Source organism: Capra hircus, chromosome 22 (genome assembly GCF_001704415.2).
Source record: "Capra hircus breed San Clemente chromosome 22, ASM170441v1, whole genome shotgun sequence".
NCBI lineage: Eukaryota > Metazoa > Chordata > Mammalia > Artiodactyla > Bovidae > Capra > Capra hircus.
In genome coordinates, this window is record NC_030829.1 from 50,052,342 (window position 1) to 50,074,891 (window position 22,550).

Here is a 22,550-nt window from a genome sequence, read left to right on the forward strand (position 1 = left end):
ATAATGGCAGGGGGGCACTAAAGGGACGTGAGTTCAGGGGAAATGACACCAAAAAAAGGGAACCTGAGAGATAAGTCAGGGCTGCAGACATACTCCCAGGGTACAGGGACCCTGTGCCATGCTCCCAAGCACCACCACCCAGGCCCATCCCTGTCTCCCCTGCCCTCGCAGGTTACTATTTTGAGATCCCTTCCATCGGTGCCATCCGCATCAACACGCAGGTAAGACTGGGCTGGGCCAGCCCTCCTCACAGCCCCTTTTCTTTGCTTGGCTGGGACGTTGGAAAGATGGGCTGCTGTGTGATGTGAGCGCCCCCTGGTGGCTGATTGACACATGGGGAGTTAGAACCGGGAGGATTCAGTGGGAGGGGCAATCTCATGACCCCACCCCTGCCTCGCTCCCTCCCCAGGAATATCTTGACGTATTGGGCAGGCCCATGGTGCTGGCGGGCAAGGAGGCCAAGCAGGTGCAATGGACTAATGTGTACGAGGATGCACTGGTAAGGCCTCAGGGCAAGGACGGGTCGGGGGATGTGGCCACAGGGTCAAGTCCCTGAGGGTCCCCTGATGGTGGTAAACCAAACAAATAAGAAAGCGAGGTGGCCTGTCCCTGCAGCGCCCCCTGCTCTGAACACTCAGGGTAAGGGCATGGCTGCCCACAGGAGTCTGACCCATACTTTTCCTCTGCTTTCAGGGGCTGGGGATGGTGGTGACAGGGACCCTCCCTGTTTTCAACCTGACACAAGACGGCCCTGGGGAAAAGAAGGTGAGGCCTGGGGAGGGTTGGGCAGGCCCGTAGCAGGTCTGAGATGGAGGAAGGACAGGAGGCTGCAGACCAGACCGGGGTGGCCACTTGTGAGAGCAGCTTGAGGTCATGGATGTGCGCAGTTGGGCAAGGTGACCCCTTCCCATGGAACTGAGCCCACTGCAGACCCCTGCCTCTGCTTCCAGAACCAGCTGATCCTGGGCGTGATGGGCATCGATGTGGCTCTGAATGACATCAAGAGGCTGACTCCCAACTACACAGTGAGTGTAGTTCCCTCTCCGTCTCCCTGCTCTCCCTCTTTTGTGGACGTAAGCCAGGCTCAGCAGCGGCCGATGGGGACTCCCACAGCTCCGTGGAGTCCTCTGAGTTCAGGCAGTCAGGGAAGGCTTCCAGAGGAGATAACCTTGGGCCTGGAGCTGGAATGGGCAAACTTTCTGTAAAGGGCCATACTATGAGTATTTTAGGCTCTGCCAACCGAAATACTCATACTCAATTCTGCTGCTGTATTGAGAAAACAACCGGAGACAAAACATAAATAAATGGGTATGGCTATGTTCCAATATAGTTTTGTTTGTGGATACTGGAATTTGGATTTCAGATCATTTTTACATGTCATAAATACAAATTCCTCGTTTTCAGTCATTTGAAAATGTAAAAACCATTCTTGGCTCACAGCACTACAGTAACAGGCAGCTGGCCAGATGTGGTCCCTGGGCCCTAGTTTGACAACCCCTAGTCTATCACCTAGTCAGGAGTGTTCCAGATAGAAAGGAGGGGAAGGCAAGCCCTGGAGGCAGAGGGAACTCTCTGGACAAAGGCTTGAAGGTGAAAATCAGAATCACAGCCAGGGAAGGGGCTAGATCACGGTGGCTGGCCCAGGGCCTATGGCAAAGGGAGTTTTGGATTTGGTTGTGAAAGGGTTGGGAGATGCATGTCAGGATGCTGAAAGGCTCTGGGTCGCTGGCCTCCATGTGCAGTGAGAAAACTGCCTCAGAGAGGTAAGGTGTGAGTCTAGAACCCTGCTTTTCTTTCCCTTCCACCTGGAAGGGACGCCTCAGGGAGTCCAAAGAAACACTTGTTCCCCTGTGTTCTACCAAGATGGGGAACAGGAAGAGACTTCAGTGGGGAGGGGAGGGGAGGACAGCACAAGGGAGTGCCTTGTGGGGCCAGTGGTGGTGGGGAGGTCCCACTGATCATGAGAGCCAGGGGGAGGAGCTGAGGAGGCCAGATGGCATTCAGGTCCCACAGAGCTGGCCAGTGTGGGTAAGGGCTGCTACATGAGGGGCACCAGCCTGCTGGGCTTGGCTTGACAGGTAGGCTTGGGGCCGCATGGCATGTGGGGCCCCTGGCCAAGGCAGGCAGATGGCAACCCCCCAGCAGCATGGAAGGCAGGATGAGGAAGAGCCTGGAGACCGGGAAATCCCTACCCAGCCCTCCAGGCCCTAAGCTCCCTATCTACACCCCCAGCTTGGAGCCAACGGCTACGTATTTGCCATTGACCTGAATGGCTACGTATTGCTTCACCCCAACCTCAAGCCCCAGGTGAGCCAGGTGGGGTGGCCTGCAGGGTAAGGGGGGGTGAACACTGTGAGAGCGGGACTCCTGACTTCCTACCCGGCCTCCCCTAGACCACCAACTTCCGGGAGCCTGTGACCCTGGACTTCCTGGATGCAGAGCTGGAGGATGAGAACAAGGAGGAGGTAAGGAGAAGGGAAGGAGAGATGGAGGGGGAAGGAGGGGCACCCAGAGTGGGGAAGGGTCGGGGCTCCGCCCTTCACGTCTCACACCCTTCCAGATCCGCAGGAGCATGATCGACGGCAACAAGGGCCACAAGCAGATCAGAACCCTGGTCAAGTCCTTGGATGAGGTGAGGTGGCGGAAGGGGGACAGCAGGTCGGGGGTTGGGGGGAGCTCATCTTCCAACCCCCCTATTTCACCCCTGCCTGCTGCCCCAAGTACCTGACTGAGCGTTTTCTCCCAGAGGTACATAGACGAGGTGACGCGGAACTATACCTGGGTGCCCATAAGGAGTACCAACTACAGGTGAGCTGGCCGGCTGGGCAGGCGGGGAGGGGCAAGGGGCCCCAAAGCCTGAGCCCTGCTGGGGCTCGCTTCCCCACCCCCATGTGCCCATTCTCCCCAATCCTACCGGGGCTTTCAGCAGCCAAGACTGCTCACTTCTCACCCCCTGGGTGCTCAGTCTCCAAGGGTCACTCACTGGCCCTTCATGAACCAGCAGTTTCTCCTGGGAGTGCAGGGCAGAGACAGGTCAGAACATCTGACATCTCCCCGCTACCCCACCGCCCTGTACACCCCTCCCTCCCACCTTCCTGGATGTCTGCATCAGGATGTCATCCCTCCGTGGCCATCAGAGCCCCAGAGCCGGTGGGTCAGGCCCAGTCAGTACCCACTGGCTGTATTCCGCGTGCCTCACGGTCCCCTCCTTCACACTCCAGTGCCAGCCCGCGACTCCCTCACTGTGTCAGTGGCAGCCCTGCTTTTAGCTGACTCTCACATGGCCTGCATCTCTGGGGACTCTGGACCCAGCTCTCATGGGGGTGGCAGCATCCCCACCCCGACAACCTAGCTCACTGACTGTGTTCTGCCCCTTGTGAGTGTGCTGCTGGCCAGATGGGGGAGGCTAGCTGGCCAGGTGCTGTGATGGGGGGAGGCTGCTGGGGTGAGGGGCGGGATGGGGAAACTTGCCTTGGGACTGGGAGTTCGGAGGCCTCCAGGAGAGTCTGGGACTTGGCCGGTCCAGGCCCCTAGACCATGAATGTGGCACAGCACACCAGGGAGAGGTATCCCTGGTGGTCTCCAAGGCCACGGGGAGGAGGGTGAAGGGTGTGGCCTCCCCTTCCCAGCTGTGACCTCTGCTCCCCACCTCCCCTCCTCCCCAGCCTTGGGCTCGTGCTCCCGCCATACAGTACCTTCTACCTCCAAGCCAACCTCAGCGACCAGATCCTACAGGTCAAGTGTAAGTGGCCCGGCCCCTGCCTGCGCCCTGCACCCTTGCCTCTGCCCCTGCACCCTGGCCGGCCCCAGGCAGCACAGCCAGCCGCTTGTGGCCAGGTGGCCCCTCCTGCCCACTCTGCCCACACCCCCCGAGGCGCCCGCAGGCTGGGGGCACCGGCCATCGGAAAGTCTGTGGAACTCTGCATGCTCGCCTTTTCTCCGATTTGGTTCCAGACCATTCTCTCATGGTTTCCGTTGAGGTTTTTGTTTTTGCTTTCTCCTCCTCCGTGTCTTCCCTCCTGAGCCTGCCTCCCCCACACACCCCTGGGGGCTGAGTTCTTGGAAGACACACCCTCCTCTCATCACTCTCGCCCCAGCTCCCCCGCACAGCTCTCTCCCCCAGTGGTACCACCCCCCGGGTCTCCCCCAACTCTGCCCCCCAATTCATCCTCCCTTATCTTCCTCTCACCTCCTCTCCCACCTTCTTCCTCCATTGCCTTCCTGCCTCCTTTCCACTCCGCCTTGCCTCTCCCTCTCTCCTCCCGTTCCTCCATTCCCCTCCCTGAGCCCCCACCCTCTCTCTCTCCCTCTGCTCAGTCCCTCCATTTCTGTCCCCCACATTCCCTCCTCCCCACTCCCCGGTTCAGCCTCTCCCACGCTCTCCTCCCCTTTCCCCTCCTTTGCTCCTTCCTCCCTCCTTCATCCCTGCCTCCCCCACCGTCCCTGCCTTGTGCACTCTTCCTTCCTCCCCGCTCCTCTGCCTGTGGCTCATCCCTGCATGTCCTGCTCACCCTGGGCCTCCCCCAGAGGCCTCCGGGAGCCTGTGGCCCCGCCTGCCCACCGCCTGAGGTCACTGGGAGGGAGGCTGGGGCTCCAGCCCCACAGAGAGCCCCCCGCCCCCCAACCCCGCACCTGCCTGGCCGACTGGGGCTCATCTCCTTTGAGTTTTCTCGCTCTCTCTTTCTCTCTCATGTCGTTTTTTTGCAAGAAGTTTCCTTTCGGTATGATGATGAGACACAATATTTTCATTCAAACAGCCATTGAATAAAATATTGTTTGTGCCCCTCCCCTTCCCCTCCCCCTTTTCGTTTGTTTTTGTGTTTGTGTTGTTTTTGTTTTCCTCGCTTTCTCTCTTGGTGGACTGTCCCAGTGCCAATCAGCAAACTGAAGGGCAAGTATATTCAGAACCAGTGCACCCTCCTCTCCCCACCCCACCCCCTGTCCTCACGGTCCTGCTTGCCTCCCTCCCTGCCCAGGACCAGCCAAACCCCTGCTCTCCAAGGTTCCCTGCCAGCATCCCCTGGGGTCCTCTAGTTCTTGCCTTTCCTTTGATCCCTAAACCTCTGTTAGAGCCAGCAGCCCTTTCCCCTGGGCCCTGCCTGCAGGGTGGTCTCCAGCGTGTTCTAAGAGCTCAGACCCTCTCCTTATCCTCCTGGTTCCCTCTGGGCAGGCCTCTGCTCCCCTCCTCCATTTTCTCCGTCCCTCCAAGACAACTCAACAGTGGGGAGAGGGCTACATGCCTGTCTGCCACCTCCCACCCAGCAGGGCAGGGGGCCTGAGATGTAGGAGGTAGATCAGTCCTCAGGAGGCTTATGTGAGACTTCCTCAGGGAGAGACCTTCTCCTCTGACCTCTCCAGAGTGTGTCTCCAGAAGCCCTCCCAAGGGCAGACAAAAGGCTTCAAAAGCCCCACACCCTGACCCTGGAGCAGAGGCTCAGGCTAGGGCAACAGCCAGGCCACCAGGAGACAAAGGCAGACTGGGCGCTGGCCGAGGTGCTGAAGCCCCTGTGCCTGGTGACTTTGCGGAGGCCTATGGCCCAGCCTTGCCCTGGGGTGTTGGCTACTCCTGGTGAGAGAGGTCAGGTATGGGGAAGGTGTTCCCCTGGGAAATACAGGCTGACTTGGAGGGCTGGGAACAGAAGGGACCCCCCCAAGGGCCAGCAGAGGAGCTTAGAGGAAATCTGGTTGGGGGTGAAGAAAAAGCTTCTGGCATTCAGAGGTGCTTAAGCCAGGGAGTTCAGGGAAAAGGTAGGCAGAGAATTCACAGGCCCCAGCAAAGAACAAGAGTACTGAGAGAGGTCAGCACACAAGGGCCTCTGCCTCTGGTGCATGGACAGGCCCTCACACCTAGGCATGGGGCATGGAGAGTCATGGGGAGACGTCCTGTCCCCAGTCCCCAAGGGGGAGTAAGGCCTCCCCAGGAAGCCCTAGTGGCCCTGTCCAGCCTAGTCCAGCAAAGGGGATCCTGCTGCCCCCACTGGTCTGGGTGGAGGTGGAGGACGTGCCCTGCTCCCACTCGCTTGAGTTGTCTTTTCTGCCCTCCCACACCCCTGCCAGGGACCCCAGCAATGCAGGGCCCTGATAACAATGACAACCATAGCATAGTCGCCCTTCCTGCTCCTGCACCTCTTTTTCTTTCTCCTCCTCCTCCTCTCCCCACTCCCACCCTTCCCTGTCGGCTTGTGTCCAAACCCTGCCTCACAGTCCTATCAGAAAGCAACAGTCCAACCAGTGACTGCCCAGTGCCTTCAGACACCCCAAGTCCAGAATCTTGCAGTGCATTGTGGGAGTATTCTGGATCAGGGAAGACCCCGCTTCTACAAAAGTAAAGCCCTGGGGTAACGCAGAGATCAGAATCTGGATGAAAGGATGTGGAGGTGTGTTGCCCAGCATGTCAGAGAAGAGAGCCACCTCCCAGACATGGGCCAGTGAGGTGGCCAGTCCCGCTGGGTAGGGAGAAACCCCAGAGGAGCCCTAGTAGCCACATCTCCAGATTCACTCACAGACTGACACAGGGACCCTTGCACACATATACATGTGCTTACATACTCATGCAAACACACATACTCACATACCTGCTCTCACATGAACAGGCACGCTCATACATAAGTGCTGACTCTCATACACGTAGAGGCCCAATGGGTGGGTCCCTCAAAAGCATCCCATGTGTTCTCTGGAGCCCCCAGCTCCTCCCTTGCTGCACTGAGCCCAGACAAATCCTCAGAAGGAGAGACCAGACCCAGCCCTTCTTCCCCACCTGCGCTCAGGCCCCCAGCCCAAGAAGGCAAGTGTTCAGGTTCAAGAAGCGCTTTTGTGCCCTCCCAGCTCGTAGATGTCCTCCCACAATGTGGGAACATTCCAGGATCTCCCTTCACCCAACCTCCTAACCCAGGGAAGACCGCTGGACCCCCCACAATGCACTGCAGCCCACCCCCAGCTGCCCACACCGTCTCTGGTTGGACTGTCTGTGCCCGTGAGAGACCCCCTCAGTTTGGCCATGTTGATGCCTGACACAGAACAAAAGCAAGACCTACCAAAATGCAAACAGCTACAGCAAAGAGAGAGAAAAATCCGCAGCCAAAAGCCAATCCCCCTTCCTCAAAGTCTCTTTGGAGGCGAAGGAAGCTCAGCATGTGGTTTTTTTCCATTATGGATGTGATCAGAGCGAGACTGGCGCCTCCCCCAGACCATGCATATATATAGCAGTGTGTGTATATATATGTGTGTGTGTGTGTCCGTGTATATGTGCTATACAGCCGTATGGAAGCATATACAGCCACGCCAAGGGACTCACTGCCGACAGAGGACCAGGCCTGGGCAACATATTGGCTATAACTGCCCTCCTCCTGCGATGCTGTAGTCTCCACAGGCCCTCCACCCCTCCCCGCCCGCCCCTTCTCTCTGGCTCGAACTTGAACATGGAAGTGGCGGGTTTCCTCTTTGCTGGTGTCTCCCTCCCTCCAGCTGCCCTCTTCCCTTTCCCTCCAGCCCCGTCAGCTCTGAACCCCTGGCCTCCCACCTCCCCAGCCCCCGCCGGATAACCCCCCGTTTCTGTTGCAGATTTTGAGTTCCTGCTCCCCAGCAGCTTTGAGTCTGAAGGACATGTTTTCATTGCTCCCAGGTAGCTTGCGTGTGGCCTTGCTGAGGTGTCCCCAACCCCCAACCCGACCTCCCTGGCCCCGCCTCCTGCACTGCTGCCTGGAGCTGTGTGTGTCTGTGTCCTGTGCAGTGTCCCCCGCCATGCATAGCCCCGTATGTGCGGCCATGTGCATACCTGGGCCATGTCGCCGCACCAGGCAGCGCTGGCCAGCTGCCCACAGCTTCGGCTCCACCAGGCCTCGGGCGGGAGGGCTCTGGACTCTCTGCTGACCTTCCCTGCCCTGCCGCAGGCCACCAGGAAAGAGCCGTTTCCTCCCCGAGCCAGCTGTCCGCAGCACGCCCCTCACCAGGCAGCTGCTGCTCTGGTTTGTGGTGCCCTCCCCGACAACCCCACCCCGCACCCGTCCTTGTCCTGTGTCAGTCAGTGCTTGTGTGGGTGTGGGGACCGAGCCAGCCAGAGCCCCTGTTGACAGCATCCCATCTAGGTGTGGTGGCTCACTGAGGACCGGAGGAGGGGGGGTGGGGGAGGCAGGGTGCAGACAGGGCAGAGGGGACAGGGCTCTGAAGAGCTGCTCTGGCAAGTGAAGGATCAGGGCCCAGCACAGGCCTGGACCTGGAACATCCCTGGCATGCACCCTCGTGTGCACACCCTCTGCCTGTTGGCCCACATCTGAGCAGACCATTGGGCCCCTGGATCGTGAAGCCCTCCCCTGAGGCCTGGGCTTTGCATGAGGGCAGGTGGGTGCAACTGACAGAGACCCATGGGCACTCCCGGGCACCACACGGGGGCTCTGGATACTCCTAACCTCCTTGTGTGTGCACGTGTGTGCATGCACCCACCAAGTTCGCTGTGACTCCGTAGATGTGTGTTTGTATTCGTGAGTCCTTGTGTACATTTGTAAGAGTCCGAGTGTAAATGTGGGGTGGCTGTGTGCACTGGTGACAGTGGGAATGTGCAGAGGCCTGTGTGGCCCACAGGACCCTGAGGGAGCTCTGAGGGCAGGGACCATGTTTGTTTCTGTCATCTCTGTATCTTTGGCACAGGAGAGCTCAATAAATATGTGTTGGGTGAGTGTAAATGTATACTGGGGGCGGGGATGGCAGGTGACTTGTATCCCAAGTACAGCTGTGTGGGTGTCACCCTGAGTGTATCAATCAGTTGTATCCTCCACATACATAAGTGCAGGCTGTGTGCTGCACAAAGGCCCTGGGAGTAAGTGGGGACTGGGACCCAGCCCCAGGTGCCGTCACAAAGCTGTGCGCCCTTGCACAGCCACGGGAAGCAGAGCATTTCAGAAATTCCCACGGGAGTTCCCGGGTGGTCCAGTGGTTAAGAATCTGCCTGCCAGTGCAGGAGACACAGGTTCAATCCCTGGTCCCGGAGGATTTCACATGCCACAGAGCAACTAAACCCGTGCACCACAGCTCCTGGGCCTGCGCTCAAGAGCCCAGGAGCCACAGCTTCTGAGCTCATGTGCCCTAGAGCCCTTGCTCTGCAACAAGAGAAACCACTGCAATGAGAAGCCCATGCACCGCAACTTGATAAATGCCCACGCAGCGACAAAGACCCAGCAGAGCCAAAAAAAAGCTCCCACAAAGTTGCTGCCATGCAGGCCAGAAGGGAGGTTCCTGGTGGCAGGGGTGTGGGTGAGGAATTAGGAATGATAGCTCCATCTACCAGGGTAGAAGGACTGCTCACCGAGACTTCCTGGGGAGCAGAACCCCAAGCAGATCTCCCCACTCCCCACAACCCCCATGTTCTTTGGACTCAGAGTCTGAAGCCAGTAGGGCCTTGAGAAAGTGAGAGGTTTGGCCTGTCCACCTCTGGGGGAAGAGCAGTCTGGGCAGAGGGAATAGCCAATCCAAGGACCCACGAGTTCCTGCCAACTTCCTGAACCCCTCTGTAGTACTATGAAAATGAACTAAGGCTCAGGGAGCCTGAGCAAGTTGCCCAAAGGTACAGAATCAAAGAAGCAGCAGGACGAAGTCTTAGACTGACTAAGCCATTGCTGGAATTCCACCACTGTGGTCGTCATGGGGCATTTCCTGGGGTCTTCCAGGTGTACCATGTGGCTCCAGCTACACAGGAGAGCGGGGAATCTCTGCAGGGCCATGCCAGAAAGGAAAACCTGCTTGGGTACAGGGCGCAGACCCTCCTTCTCTGCTTCTTCCACCCAAGAGGGTCAGCTCCTCCCCATTCAGACCTGGTAACCTGCCAGGCATATATAGTTGCTGCAGCCTGTGAGAATACACATGCCTCTCCCCGAGCCCTGGGCTTCTCGGCGAAGGGCCAGGCAGGCCTATTGGGAAGCCTCAACCCTGTTGCCCTCTACAGCGCCCCCCCAAGCCCACTCTTCTTGCCCCTCCCCACCCCCAGAGAGTATTGCAAGGACCTGAATGCCTCAGACAACAACACCGAGTTCCTGAAAAACTTCATTGAGCTCATGGAGAAAGTGACTCCAGACTCCAAACAGTGTGAGTGCCTGGTGGGGCGGCTGGGTCTGGGCAGCACCCAGGCAGCCAAAAGGGGCAGCCCAGAGGAACCTAGACACTGGGAAGGTGTGGAAACATGCAGACCCAAGCTGAGGGCAGGTCCTGGGAAGGCTTGGAGCTTTGGGGGTAGCGGGGAGAGTGGGCAGGGATCCACAAGAAGATACTCCCTCCCTATTGGCTGATTCATGTTGATATTTGGCAGAAAACAACAAAATTCTGTACAGCAATTATCCTTCAATTAAAAAAAAAAAAAGATACTTCCTCCACCCAATCCTCCTGTTCCAGGCAACAACTTCCTCCTGCACAACCTGATCCTGGACACAGGCATCACACAGCAGCTGGTGGAGCGTGTGTGGCGGGACCAGGATCTCAACACGTAGGCACCACCCAGCCTGTGGGGGCAGGAGGCTGGGATGGGCCCAGGAGCCCTGCCCTGCAGAAGGCAGGGCTGTGACCTCAACTCCCTGCTGCCCCCAGGTACAGCCTTCTGGCCGTGTTTGCCGCCACCGACGGTGGCATCACTCGAGTGTTCCCCAACAAGTAAGTGACCTGCCCCACTACCTGACATCCTGTCCCTGCCTGGGATCCTGCCTCTCTGGCTCCTTGCCTCTGCTGAGACCACTGCCTTCACGAGTCTCCCCGCTTCCACCAACCTCTGTGTGTGTGACCAGGGCAGCTGAAGACTGGACAGAGAACCCCGAGCCCTTCAATGCCAGCTTCTACCGCCGCAGCCTGGACAACCACGGCTATGTCTTCAGGCCCCCCCAGCAGGATGGTGAGTGTCCTCCCAGGTGCATGGCAGCAGGCGGGAAGCTGAGGCTGGGGCAGGTAAAAAGGGAAAGCTAGGTTGTGCCAACCTGGAGGAGGGCATGGCTACCCACTCCAGTATTCTCAGAGAATCCCCATGGACAGAGGAGCCTGGCGGGCTGCAGTCCATGGGGTCGAAAAGAGCTGGACATGACTGAGCGACTAAACACAGCACAGCACAGGCTGTGCCAAACACTCTGCTGGGTGCTGGGTGCTGGGTGCTTAGGCTGAGATCATCTCAGGCTCCGGCTCCTAGGCACACAGAGCCCAGCATAGAGTGGTCAGCTTGGCTGCCAGCCCCTACTCCTGACCACCCCACCCTACCCACCCCCAGCTCTGTTAAGGCCTCTGGAGCTGGAGAATGATACGGTGGGCATCCTTGTCAGCACAGCTGTGGAGCTCAGCCTGGGTGGACGTACACTGAGGCCAGCAGGTGAATACCCAGGGCAGAGGTGGGGAAAGACACACTGGGCAGTGTGCTGCCCAGGCAGGTGGGCATTGATGGCCCCCTTGCTCTCCCCCATAGTGGTAGGCGTTAAGCTGGACCTAGAGGCCTGGGCTGAGAAGTTCAAGGTGCTAGCCAGCAACCGTACCCACCAGGACCAGCCTCAGAAGGTATTTGCTCAAGGATGAGGGCAGTAAGACCAGAAGTGCCCATTCTGGAGTCCCCAGGAACCCTTCCCAGTCCTCCCACTCAGAGTGGCTCTGGTGCCTATGGGGAGGCAAGGGACCCCAACATATAAAGGGTGATGGGAGGGGAAAAACTGGTGGGCACTTACAGTCCTTGCTCTCTGCCCAGCAGTGTGGCCCCAACAGCCACTGTGAGATGGACTGCGAGGTTAACAATGAGGTACGTGTGCCCTGAACCCTTGCTTACCCGACTCCTAGACACCTTAGTCCCAACTGCAACTCCTAGCCCATCCCTTAGCCAATGGGTCTCAACATCCCACCCTGACTTCACAGGTTTGCCAGAACTGGGGGGAATGGTGCCCCCTCCACTGAACCACTGCACTACCAGGGTCTGGGGGGGAAGGGCTGGGCCAGAGCCCCTCCCCATCTTCCTCCCCCTTCCCCACCTCTCAGGACCTGCTCTGTGTCCTCATTGATGATGGGGGATTCCTGGTGCTGTCAAACCAGAACCATCAGTGGGACCAGGTGAGGGTCAGGAAGAGGGTGGAAGGTATGGGTTTGAGACTCCTGGGGATATGGCACTGCCAGGCCTGTGACTCCCACTCCCTCCCGGCATCCCCAGGTGGGCAGGTTTTTCAGTGAAGTGGATGCCAACCTGATGCTGGCACTCTACAATAACTCCTTCTACACCCGCAAGGAGTCCTACGACTACCAGGCGGCCTGTGCCCCCTTACCCCCCGGCAACCTGGGTGCTGCACCCCGGGGCATCTTTGTGGTGAGCCTCAGCAATGCCTGGCCTGGAGATGGGGGGACTGGGAGACCTGCCCACAGAGGATCCTCCCACCTCTAATGAGCAAGCTGGGGGTGACCTGGGTTCCTGGTCAGCAGTGGGAGCCCACACCACTCTTCCCCACTGCAGCCCACCATTGCAGACTTCCTTAACCTAGCCTGGTGGACGTCTGCTGCAGCCTGGTGAGTTCCCTGGGGAAATGGGAGAGGGAGAGTGCTCCCTGGCCAGGAAGGCTGGAGAGCAAGGGGGCATGGTAAGGCCTCTGCTGACCACTCCCACTCGGTGACCCATGCCCTGCAGGTCTTTGTTCCAGCAACTTCTCTATGGTCTCATCTACCACAGCTGGTTCCAGGCAGGTAGGTTGGGCTTTAGAGGCCCCTCCTCAAAGCCCTTCCCCAATCTGAGACCAACTCCAAAGGGAGGGCAGGGCTTATGGCTGAGCCAGGCTCTGGGTGTAGGGGTGGGGCTGAGGCGCTCTGGGCCCTCGCAGACCCCGCGGAGGCCGAGGGGAACCCCGAGGTGCGCGAGAGCAGTTGCGTCATGAAACAGACCCAGTACTACTTCGGCTCGGTGAACGCCTCCTACAACGCCATCATCGACTGCGGAAACTGCTCCAGGTGCGCGCGAGGCGTGGCCAGAGGGGCGGGGCGGGGCGAAGGGGGCGGGGAGAACCTCAGCGACCCCGCCCTTCTGTGCTGCCTCCAGGCTCTTCCACGCGCAGAGACTGATCAACACCAACCTTCTCTTCGTGGTGGCCGAGAAGCCGCTGTGCAGCCAGTGTGAGGCCGGCCGGCTACTGCAGAAGGAGACACACTGTATCCTGCCCGCGCCGCCCCCCGCCGCCCGCCCCCTTCCACCCCCGCGCGCCCGCTCCGTGCCGCCGCCTCCTTGACTCCCCACCCATGCCCAGCGGACGGCCCGGAGCAGTGTGAACTGGTGCAGAGACCGCGATACCGGAGAGGCCCACACATCTGTTTCGACTACAACGCCACGGTAAGGAGCTGGGGAGGGCGGCTTTGAGCCACAGCTCGCACTCTCCCCAGGGCTAGTGCGGCCCTGCCACGCCCCCTGCCCATCCCCGCCCGGGCCGACCGGCTGTTCCCTGTCTTTTCCCAACAGGAAGATACCTCAGACTGTGGCCGCGGAGCCTCCTTTCCCCCGTCGTTGGGCGTCCTGGTGTCCCTCCAGCTGCTGCTCCTCCTGGGCCTGCCTCCCCGGCCGCAGCCTCAAGTCCACGCCACGCCACTCTGAGTGTCCCTCCCCCCAGCAGGCCTCCCCGCCGTTCCCTGCTCCCCTGCCCTCCACTCCCCGCCTTAGAGCCTTGCCCCCTCCCTCAATGAAGGAACTGAGCGCTCCTGGCCCCCAGAATCTGCGCCTTGGGGTGGGGGTGGGGGGTGCGAAGGAGGACGCTGCAGGTCTCTGGCCCCCAAGCCACGTCTCGCTGCTGAACTGTCAAAGTGTCCCCAGACCTCTCATTCCCACTGGACTCACCCACTCCTGAGGGCTGGGCCAGGGAGGCCACAGTACTGGTGCCAAACCAGGCCTCCACTGCCCACCCTGCCCTGGGGCTCCCTTTGTGTGGGAGACCTAGGCCTTGTCCCACCTGCACTCCTCTAACCTGGCCCTTCTACCCCACCCAGGACTAAATCTAGATTCCCGGGGAATAATAGAGGAAATGGTGATGGGCAGTTTGAGGCCTGTGCATCATCCCAGCTTAAGTCCTGGCAGGAGAGCCCCCAGTGAGCTCCTGCCTCTCTCAGGCCTACAACCATCCCTCCCCAAGCCCTGCAGGTAGCAGGACAGTGACAGAGACACTGGCTAAGACACAACCCCATACACAACTGGAGCCTTGAGGGCAGAAACGACTCATGTTAGACATACCCAGGAGGACACACACACAAACACAGACACACACACCATGGAGCGGGGTGAGGGTAGGGGCTCACAAAGCCTTACACAGGGTGAGGGGTTGGTGGGAGGGTTGGCACATGCAGGCTCCATCTCCTGCTCACCGTCACCCTCTAATCTAACCTGTAACCCAGCTGGTCCTCTGTCTCTAAAGCTGAATGTCAAACAGTGCCAAATGCTGGGGCAAAGGGGGAAGATCCCTCTGTCCCAACTTTGCCGCCAGTGTCCCCTAAATGCCCGCGACCCTGCCAGGTGCTCATTGTAACCATTTCTCACTAGTGTCAGGCCCCCAGGGGGACCACATGCCACTGCCTGCACCCCTCAGGAGAGGAACTCTCACCAGACATCGCCCTTTGCCTTAGTGGCGGTGACTTGATCACTCCTAGCTGGATCATCCCACCCCCAATCTGGCCCTTACACACTCAGGCCTATCTTTCCCTCTTACGCACACACACTCCCTGGCCAAACTGCTCCTCCCTGAACACACATTTGCACATATGCACACACATATACACACTCTGTGCACACACAGAGGCTGGGCCTGGGAACATCTCTTCACACCGTTCATTCTGGTCATTTCCCTCAAAGGCATCCCAGCCTGGGGGCCATTGGGGGACTGAGGGCAGGGGGATGTGGCTGTGGGGCTCAGATGGACTGGGAGGAGGGGGGGGGTGATGCATTAATTAATGGCTCCGTTAATTAATGTTACGTTGCTTGTCGCTTTCTCAGTGTGTGTGTATGTATGGTCCATGCCTGCTGCTGGTGCCAGGGTGGGCACCCATGCTGTACACCCAGCCTAGACGCCAGCCATGTCTTGTGGGGGCGTGTGTGTAACTGTAGTGTAGTCAGGTGCTCAATGGAGAATATAAAAATAAAAAAGAATCAAACATATACAGAAAAATTAATATATATTTTAAGTTTAAAAAAGAAAAGCAGACAAAACAATCCCCATCAGGTAGTTGTCCAACCCCCGGCTGGGTCTGATCCTTCTCATCACCCACCTGACCTGGCTGTCCCCTCACCTCGGGCTCGGGGGATCTGGGGGGGACTGGGGGGCCATTTCCTTTTATCTGCCCTTTTTTTTGGTTGTTCTATTTTGTACAGACAAGTCGGAAAAACAACAGCGACAAAAAAGTCAAGAAACTTTGTAAAATACTGTGTGTGTGATTCCTTGTAAAATATTTTCAAATGGTTTATTACAGAAGATCAGTTATTAAATAATGTTCATATTTTCACTTCAAATGGCTCCCATACACTGTGTCTGCCTGGAGTGAGGATTGGGTGGCTTGAATATAGGTGGCCCTGAGCACGTACCACTCATTTGGGAGTGAAGCCATACCAATCCAGGTCTCTGGTGGGTGGAAGGCCTGATGCTTCTCAGGTCTCCTAAGTGCCAGATCCTTGACATCCTTTGTCTTCTATAATCATCTCAAAAGCCTTCAGGAAAAACTCTTTTTAAAAAAAAAGTTTCCCAGAGGCTCAAGGCCAAGACCATGGAAGAAAGAAGATGGAGATGAGATGCAAGCTTCTGGCCAATGGGATCAGACTGGGGCCTAGTGAGCAGGTCCTCCACGTGGAATGAAAAGTGAATACCCAGTCCAAGTCCATGGCCTGGTGCTGGAGGGCCACTTTGGCTGTCTGGAGGAAGCCAAGTTCTGCCTACCCCCTGCAAGCATGATGGGTGCTCCTTCCCAGCCCAGGGGAGGCCTGGGCCTCTCTGGCCACTGCTGCTCACACTAGAACACAGCTCTGAATACTTTTCAGCAAATCCTCTCAGGCCTCCCTCTGGCAAGCCCTACACCCTTGTTCATTTTAATCCTAACTCTTACTAGTGAACCCTACTGTGCGACCTTTGTGTTCAAGGGGAAAGACAACCACCAGTGCAGAGGTTTCCCACTGACACTTTTTTTTTTTTTTTTTTTCCCCACTGACACTTAACTGTACACATTCCATACTCTGCATTCACCCAGCTGAGTCCTCACCACAACCTTAAGAGTTAGATACCAGTTTATCTCCATACTTCCGGTGAGCAAATTGAGACTTAGGAGAAATCCTTTCTCCCAGATGCAAGAAACCACCAAAGGTTTCTAAGATGAGGTTGCCTGTGGCTGAGGAACCTCGGATGCTAAATAAATGAAAGGGGGCATTCGAGGCGTTAGTGAGGACATCTTTCCTCACCCTCCACAATGGTTGGCCACATAGCAAAGACTAGCAGTCCCTGAGACAGCTCCCATGCTCGGCAACAGCCCCAGAGGTCCTGGGTTAGATCTGCCATGTGAAATACAGAACATCTAATCTGACTGGGATTTAAGATAATCAATTAATATTTTTTAGTATGTTCCCAACATTGCATGGGACATAACTATAAAAATTGGAGTCACACGTATCCTGAAAAAATTGTTTATCTGAAATTCAAATCTCATTGGCCTGTATTTTGATTTGCTAAATCTAGCAACCCTACCCCTGCGTAGCACCCAGCGGGAACCCAGACCCCAAAGTTAAGGCATAGCAACACGTGTGATTTGGAAGGCTATGCACACATCAGCAGTTGTACTGCTGGTGGAAAGGAAGGGATTCTGTACTTTTAAAATGTACTTTGTTACATAATTATTTTAATTATATGCACATTTTAAAAATTCAGTTTTGCACAGGTGGCTTCAGGTGGCTGCTTGAAGCCACCACTGCAGTGAGACAGGGGTCCAAGGCCAGCCTGACTCAAGTTTGTGTGGAGAGACCTCTCCATCAGGATCATCCATTGACTGGGTGAGGAAGAGTCATTGAGAGAGGTCCTGCCTCCCCCCTTTTGGGGCTGGAGACCGGAGTTCAAGTGTGGGCTCCACCTCACTTGTACACAAGGGCAGCAGGGGCAGCACACTCGCTGAGCAACCAGGGTGGACTGCATTTTACATCCCAGTCCCCTTGGATCCTCACGGTAGGTCCCGTCATCATCTCCATTCAACGGTCCATGAAACTGAGTTTCAATAAAGTTCGGGAATTTGGCCAATGCCACGCATCCGTCAGATGACAGAGCAAGAATTCCAACCTGGGTCAGGCATACACCCGACCGTGGAAGTTCCAGGAGTTCGCGCCCGCTGGACCATCCAACATTCTTACCCGCGCACCTGCCTACAAGGACACACCCACTCAGATGTACGGGCAGACATGGAGCCACGCCTCCCGGGAAATTCAGAAAGTGCATGGCGTGCAGCTGTGCAGCCGCTGGTTCTCGCGGCTCTCCAGAGGTCGTTCGCCCTCCCCCCACGTCTGGAGAACCGGCGACAACGGTCCTGAGCACTACAACTCCCAAGCACACCCGCCTCTCCCGCCGCACAGCCTCCTGGGACTTGTTCTACCCAGAGCCCTGATCGCCGCAGGTCCCAGTGTGGCCGAGGACTTCATGTCCCAGCATGCCGCGGAGCCGCAAGGCCGACGCTCAGAGGGCTTCCTGCCTCCGTCCGGGGCGCGCAGGCGCAGCGCCCTGTTTGTCGGCGCCTGAGAAGGGAGGAGGTACTGTCGAAACCGAGACCGAGGCCGAGGCGGAGCTGACCAGACTTGACTCCGGCCCAGAACTAGTCTCCGTGCCGCGCGGACCGTAAGAGGCCCCAGAGTGGATGGAGGAGATCGAGCCCTGAGATCACCGCCAGCCCGGTCGGCGCTGTGGCCACACAGGGCGGGCGGGCAGGCGGTGGTGCCTAAGCTGCTCGGGGCCTTTCCTCAGATTCCCCGTCGAGGGGCCTAGGCCCCGGCCCCGCGACCGACCGGGCCCGGCTCTGCCCTTTGGGACCGGAGTCGACCCGACCGGAAGTAGAAGCCTTCACCGGGGCCATAGGCCAGTGACTAGGTCGGGCCCGGGCCTCCCGTCGGGGCCGGACTGGGAAGAGGCCCCGGGGAGGCCCCTAGCCCACTAAACCCTTCCCTCAGGCCAACGCCCGCGAAGAAGATGCAGCGCGCCCTACCGGGCGCCCGCCAACACTTGGGGGCCATTCTGTCCAGCGCCAGCGTGGTGGTGAAGGCTCTGTGCGCGGCGGTACTATTTCTGTATCTGCTGTCCTTCGCCGTGGACACGGGCTGCCTGGCGGTCACCCCAGGCTACCTCTTTCCGCCCAACTTCTGGATCTGGACCCTGGCTACCCATGGGTTGATGGAACAGCATGTGTGGGATGTGGCCATCAGCCTGGCCACGGTAGTGGTAGCTGGACGTTTGCTGGAGCCCCTCTGGGGGGCCTTGGAGCTGCTCATCTTCTTCTCAGTGGTGAACGTGTCTGTGGGGCTGCTGGGGGCCTTCGCCTACCTCCTCACCTACATGGCTTCCTTCAACTTGGTCTACCTTTTCACTGTCCGCATCCACGGCACCCTGGGCTTCCTAGGTGGTGTCCTGGTGGCACTCAAGCAAACCATGGGGGACTGTGTGGTCCTGCGAGTGCCCCAGGTGCGTGTCAGTGTGGTGCCCATGCTGCTGTTGGGGCTGCTGCTGCTGCTGCGGCTGGCCACACTGCTCCAGAGCCCGGCACTGGCCTCCTATGGCTTTGGGCTGATCTCCAGTTGGGTGTATCTTCGCTTCTACCAGCGCCATAGCCGAGGCCGAGGGGACATGGCCGACCACTTTGCTTTCGCCACCTTCTTCCCCGAGATCCTGCAGCCTGTGGTGAGCCTGCTGGCAAACCTGGTGCATGGCCTCCTGGTGAAAGTAAAGATATGCCAGAAGACAGTGAAGCGCTATGATGTGGGCGCCCCATCCTCCATTACCATCAGCCTCCCAGGCACAGACCCTCAAGACGCAGAGCGGAGAAGGTACTGTGAAATCTTCCAAAACCTTGTTGAGCTAGGAGAATCTTACAGATCAGGTCACATTCCATCTTTTGAGGTGCTTGCTTGCTGTATGTAGGCTGGCAGCTGTATGCAGGCTTACAGTAAGATATTGGGGGCAGACTCAGAGAAAATCCAGTTTGTGGCCTTGATCTCAGCACTTCGGTATCTGGGCTGCATATGTTGCTTTCCAAAATTAGGGAGTAAAAGTTGTCTTTCTCACCACTCAGGGTGCTTAAGTTTCAAGAAACGCCCTGCTTCCTTTTGAACTGTGTGAGGACTAGTGGAGAGCCAGGTACATATAAGCCTGGCCTTGTCTCAGAATCTTGGCATTCTTGACACTGGTCTTGTGGAAGCCAGAAGCAACCCGCTGGTCCTTTTTGCCCTGTGAGAGAGGGACAGGGAAGGAGACCTGGGATCCTTATGAGGTGGTTGGGGCCACCCCAGTTTCCAAGTGCTGGACTCCACCCTCTTCCTGGGCCTTAAATTCAGATGTCATGCTTCTTTGCAGCTTATTTATTAACAGGGAAGCCTGGGGTATAACTAGACTTAGACAACCACTGGCCCATGTACACCGACTCTGGCAGGCCTGTGTCACCAAACCCAGGGGACAGCCACGTGACCCACCGAGGGAACCTGCTGACCACACCAGGGAATGGAGACAGCCTTTTCATTATCTGTAAACCAAGCCATCTGCACCATCAGGAGTCTCAGCTGAATTATTCACTTACTGCACCTTGGCCAGGGCAAGACAGATCTTTTTTTAATCCATTTTTCTCTCTCCCAGGCCTATAGACTCACCAGAGTGGGCACAGCTCTGTTTCTAACATTATTCCTGAGTGGTTTTTGTTGTTGTTTGCGTTTTTGTTTTTTTATGCAATTACTTGAGTTGTGAAATCTAGAGCAGGTTCTGTTCCAACTCTGTGCATTTGTAAAAGGCTTCTGCTTTTGCATACCCGTGAGATGAGTTCTTAGCAGGCAACTTTACAAATTCAGCTGGACTTGTTCCAGTGCTTCCTTTCCACTGGGGCTTTGGCGTGTGGGACACACCCCTCTCCTGAAGGAGTTTGCAACTAGAGAAGGCCAGATTACTGTGGCCCAAGGTGCCAGGTGTTAGTACACATGGCATGCCACAGAGCTTGATTGTGGGCCTTACAGTTTGTGTCTCCGTGGCTAATCAGTCCTAGAGACCGAGTTCTTTATTAATCTTTAACCTTAACTGGTGGAGGAGATGCAGCCAGAAGGGCTGGGCCTAGTGGAAACTGAACTGTCCTCAGAGATGTTCGGGTGATCCCAGTCCACAGTGGTGGCCCCTCCTCTAGTGAGAAATCTTGGATTGTTAGGGTTAGCTGGACATTCGAAAAAACTTCACAGCCCCAAGAAACTGGACAGTTGGAGGCATGTTGGGGTGTGGTGTCAGGAAGGGGGTTCCTGGCATAGCCTTGTGGTTGTTACCTTGCTTCGGGATAGGGGTCACTTTACCAAGCAGTTTGATCTCTTGCTGCATGCCACACTCCCTGCCCCAAAGAGCCAGTAATAGTGGGAGCAGGGTTTCCCTTCTTTGACCCTTGTGACGGAGTGATGAGCATGCCACTACCTCGGCAGGTTTTAAACAGAATTGGCAAGGCAGTCTCCAGAATGGGAGCCTGGGTAGTAGAGGGAAGGACTGTCCTGTCTGTGCCAACTTGCCATGATGCCAGGCTGAAGGACAGGGTGGAGTGCTGGGGCTTTGCGTGCCTTTCTTCTTGTTGCTCCTCCTGTCATGTCCCCTGGCATGGTGGAGATTTTGGTTTTCTTGTGGAACATGGAAGGCTATATAGGTCTCCCATGCTGGTGGCAGGAGGGGTCCACAGTGACCACTATGAGGAGTGTTACCTGGCAGCATGAGCAGCCCACCTCCTGATGGGCAGGGTCCCAGGTCCTCGTATATACCTTCTTCTAGCGAACTTCCCCACTTCCCTTCAGGGTGGGGTCTCCAGGGGTCTGCCCAGTGGAACCAGGCCTGGCCTGTGCCCTACCCACATGGGCTGTTTTTCCTTCCTCTCTTCCCACTAGGAAACTATGTGTTCCTGCTCTAACCCAGGTCTTGGTGGTATTGGGGGTTCTTCTGGGAAAGCCAATGCTAAGAGTCAGTTAGGAGGGGTGAGCTAACCCAAGTTGGCCCTGCTTTCCCAGGCTGAGAGCCAAGGCAAGGATTCAAGTTCCAAACCTCCCCGCAGACCCTTGCCAGGGGGTTCACAACACTCCTGACAAGGAGATGGGGAGAAGTTATGCCTTCAGTGTGATGCTGGTGCCCAGCAGAAATTCATGCGTCCAGGGATCTGCCCTGGGTCGCAGTTCTGCCTAGCCTTAGGCACCATCCTCAGAACCATGTCGGGCTGGCCTAGGGGCAGCCTGGTGGGCACCCAGCATTCTCAGCCTGAAGGTGTCCGAACTATGGAGGGAGTGCTCTATAGCTTTTGGGTCCTCATTTGGATGGCAGAGAGTCCTAATCGGATCCCTGGGGAGTCCTGGGCCCTGCAATGGGGAAGAACACATAGGATTTTGAGAGGCATGTGAGCAGTAAGGCAAGTCAGTTTCCTGAGGGAAAGAATACAGGGCATGAACCACGTGCAGACCCATAGTGACCTGTCATCTTTCCCTGGCCCCAGGCAACTGGCTCTGAAGGCCCTCAACGAGCGGTTGAAGCGAGTGGAGGACCAATCCGTCTGGCCCAGCATGGACGACGATGAAGAGGAGGCTGGGGCCAAGATGGATAGCCCCGTGCCATCAGACAAGGCCCCCACACTCCCAGGGAAGGGGGCCGTCCCAGAATCCAGCCTGATCACCTTTGAGGCAGCTCCCCCAACGCTGTAACTCTAGACCACCTTGAGTGTAGCACCTCTCTCCCAAGCCCCCTTTGACACCCTCTCAGCTACTCCAGGGCACTGACTGCTCTGAGGAGAGGGAAGAAGGCCTGCTGCGGGTTGCCACAGCCTTCTGCTCTTTCTCGCCAACACTACCCAGGACTCTTGCTCCTGGTTCCAGCTCCAGACAACCACTCTGCCAGGCATGGGACCTCTGAAGCGTAGCCAGCCCAGGCCATCTGAGGTAAGACTGCACCTCAGCAGGCAGCCTCAAGCAAGTGGCTGCACAGACACTGGTGCCGTGGCTCCTGGGCCAACCCGCACACCTGACACTGGTTGCTGAGAGCCCTGAGCCAAGGCAAGGATTTGCCAAAAACATTCTGGGGGTCCAGCCAGTGCAGGAGCCAGCGCAGGGCTGCTGCACATCGCTGCCTGCCCCCAGAAAGACTACGCTCATGTCAAAATTTCTGATTCCCTCTGCTGTGGCCATGGCTGCTTCCAGCCCAGAGCAGCCACAGCTCCCAGGTATTTTCTACAGGACCACTTGAGTGGGCAGCCAAGCCCTGCCTCGCAGTATCAATAAAGCAGTTCTTTGAGGTATGGCTCCTGGGCTCCGTTAGACCACCTTGTGCAGCCCCCTCACCATGCTCAGCCGTGGATTAGACAGGGAC

The 22,550-nt window shown here is 57.4% G+C and overlaps 2 protein-coding genes across 3 annotated transcripts in view; both read left to right on the top strand.

The window, feature by feature from the left end:
* Positions 1–15,635, top strand: part of CACNA2D2 (calcium voltage-gated channel auxiliary subunit alpha2delta 2) — a 139,529-nt gene extending 123,894 nt beyond the window's left edge. The window contains exons 14-38 of one of the 2 annotated variants that reach the window (XM_018067096.1): positions 172–221; positions 410–499; positions 694–765; positions 951–1,025; positions 2,233–2,307; positions 2,394–2,465; positions 2,561–2,632; positions 2,747–2,808; positions 3,666–3,742; positions 7,561–7,621; positions 9,977–10,074; positions 10,378–10,468; positions 10,570–10,632; positions 10,764–10,867; positions 11,234–11,332; positions 11,426–11,514; positions 11,702–11,749; positions 11,983–12,054; positions 12,152–12,304; positions 12,449–12,501; positions 12,620–12,675; positions 12,810–12,936; positions 13,025–13,134; positions 13,230–13,312; positions 13,439–15,635. In XM_018067096.1, the coding sequence (XP_017922585.1) occupies positions 172–221; positions 410–499; positions 694–765; positions 951–1,025; positions 2,233–2,307; positions 2,394–2,465; positions 2,561–2,632; positions 2,747–2,808; positions 3,666–3,742; positions 7,561–7,621; positions 9,977–10,074; positions 10,378–10,468; positions 10,570–10,632; positions 10,764–10,867; positions 11,234–11,332; positions 11,426–11,514; positions 11,702–11,749; positions 11,983–12,054; positions 12,152–12,304; positions 12,449–12,501; positions 12,620–12,675; positions 12,810–12,936; positions 13,025–13,134; positions 13,230–13,312; positions 13,439–13,570 (2,084 nt within the window). In that variant the 3' untranslated portion in view covers positions 13,571–15,635. Of the gene's footprint in view, positions 1–171; positions 222–409; positions 500–693; positions 766–950; positions 1,026–2,232; positions 2,308–2,393; positions 2,466–2,560; positions 2,633–2,746; positions 2,809–3,665; positions 3,743–7,560; positions 7,622–9,976; positions 10,075–10,377; positions 10,469–10,569; positions 10,633–10,763; positions 10,868–11,233; positions 11,333–11,425; positions 11,515–11,698; positions 11,750–11,982; positions 12,055–12,151; positions 12,305–12,448; positions 12,502–12,619; positions 12,676–12,809; positions 12,937–13,024; positions 13,135–13,229; positions 13,313–13,438 lie in introns of both variants that reach the window. The other variant, XM_018067094.1, reaches the window with a different exon arrangement.
* TMEM115 (transmembrane protein 115) lies at positions 17,697–22,479 on the top strand. Its single transcript, XM_005695921.3, has 2 exons — positions 17,697–19,018; positions 21,685–22,479. The coding sequence occupies exons 1-2, from the start codon at positions 18,168–18,170 to the stop codon at positions 21,887–21,889; spliced, it is 1,056 nt and encodes a 351-aa protein (XP_005695978.1). The 5' UTR covers positions 17,697–18,167; the 3' UTR covers positions 21,890–22,479.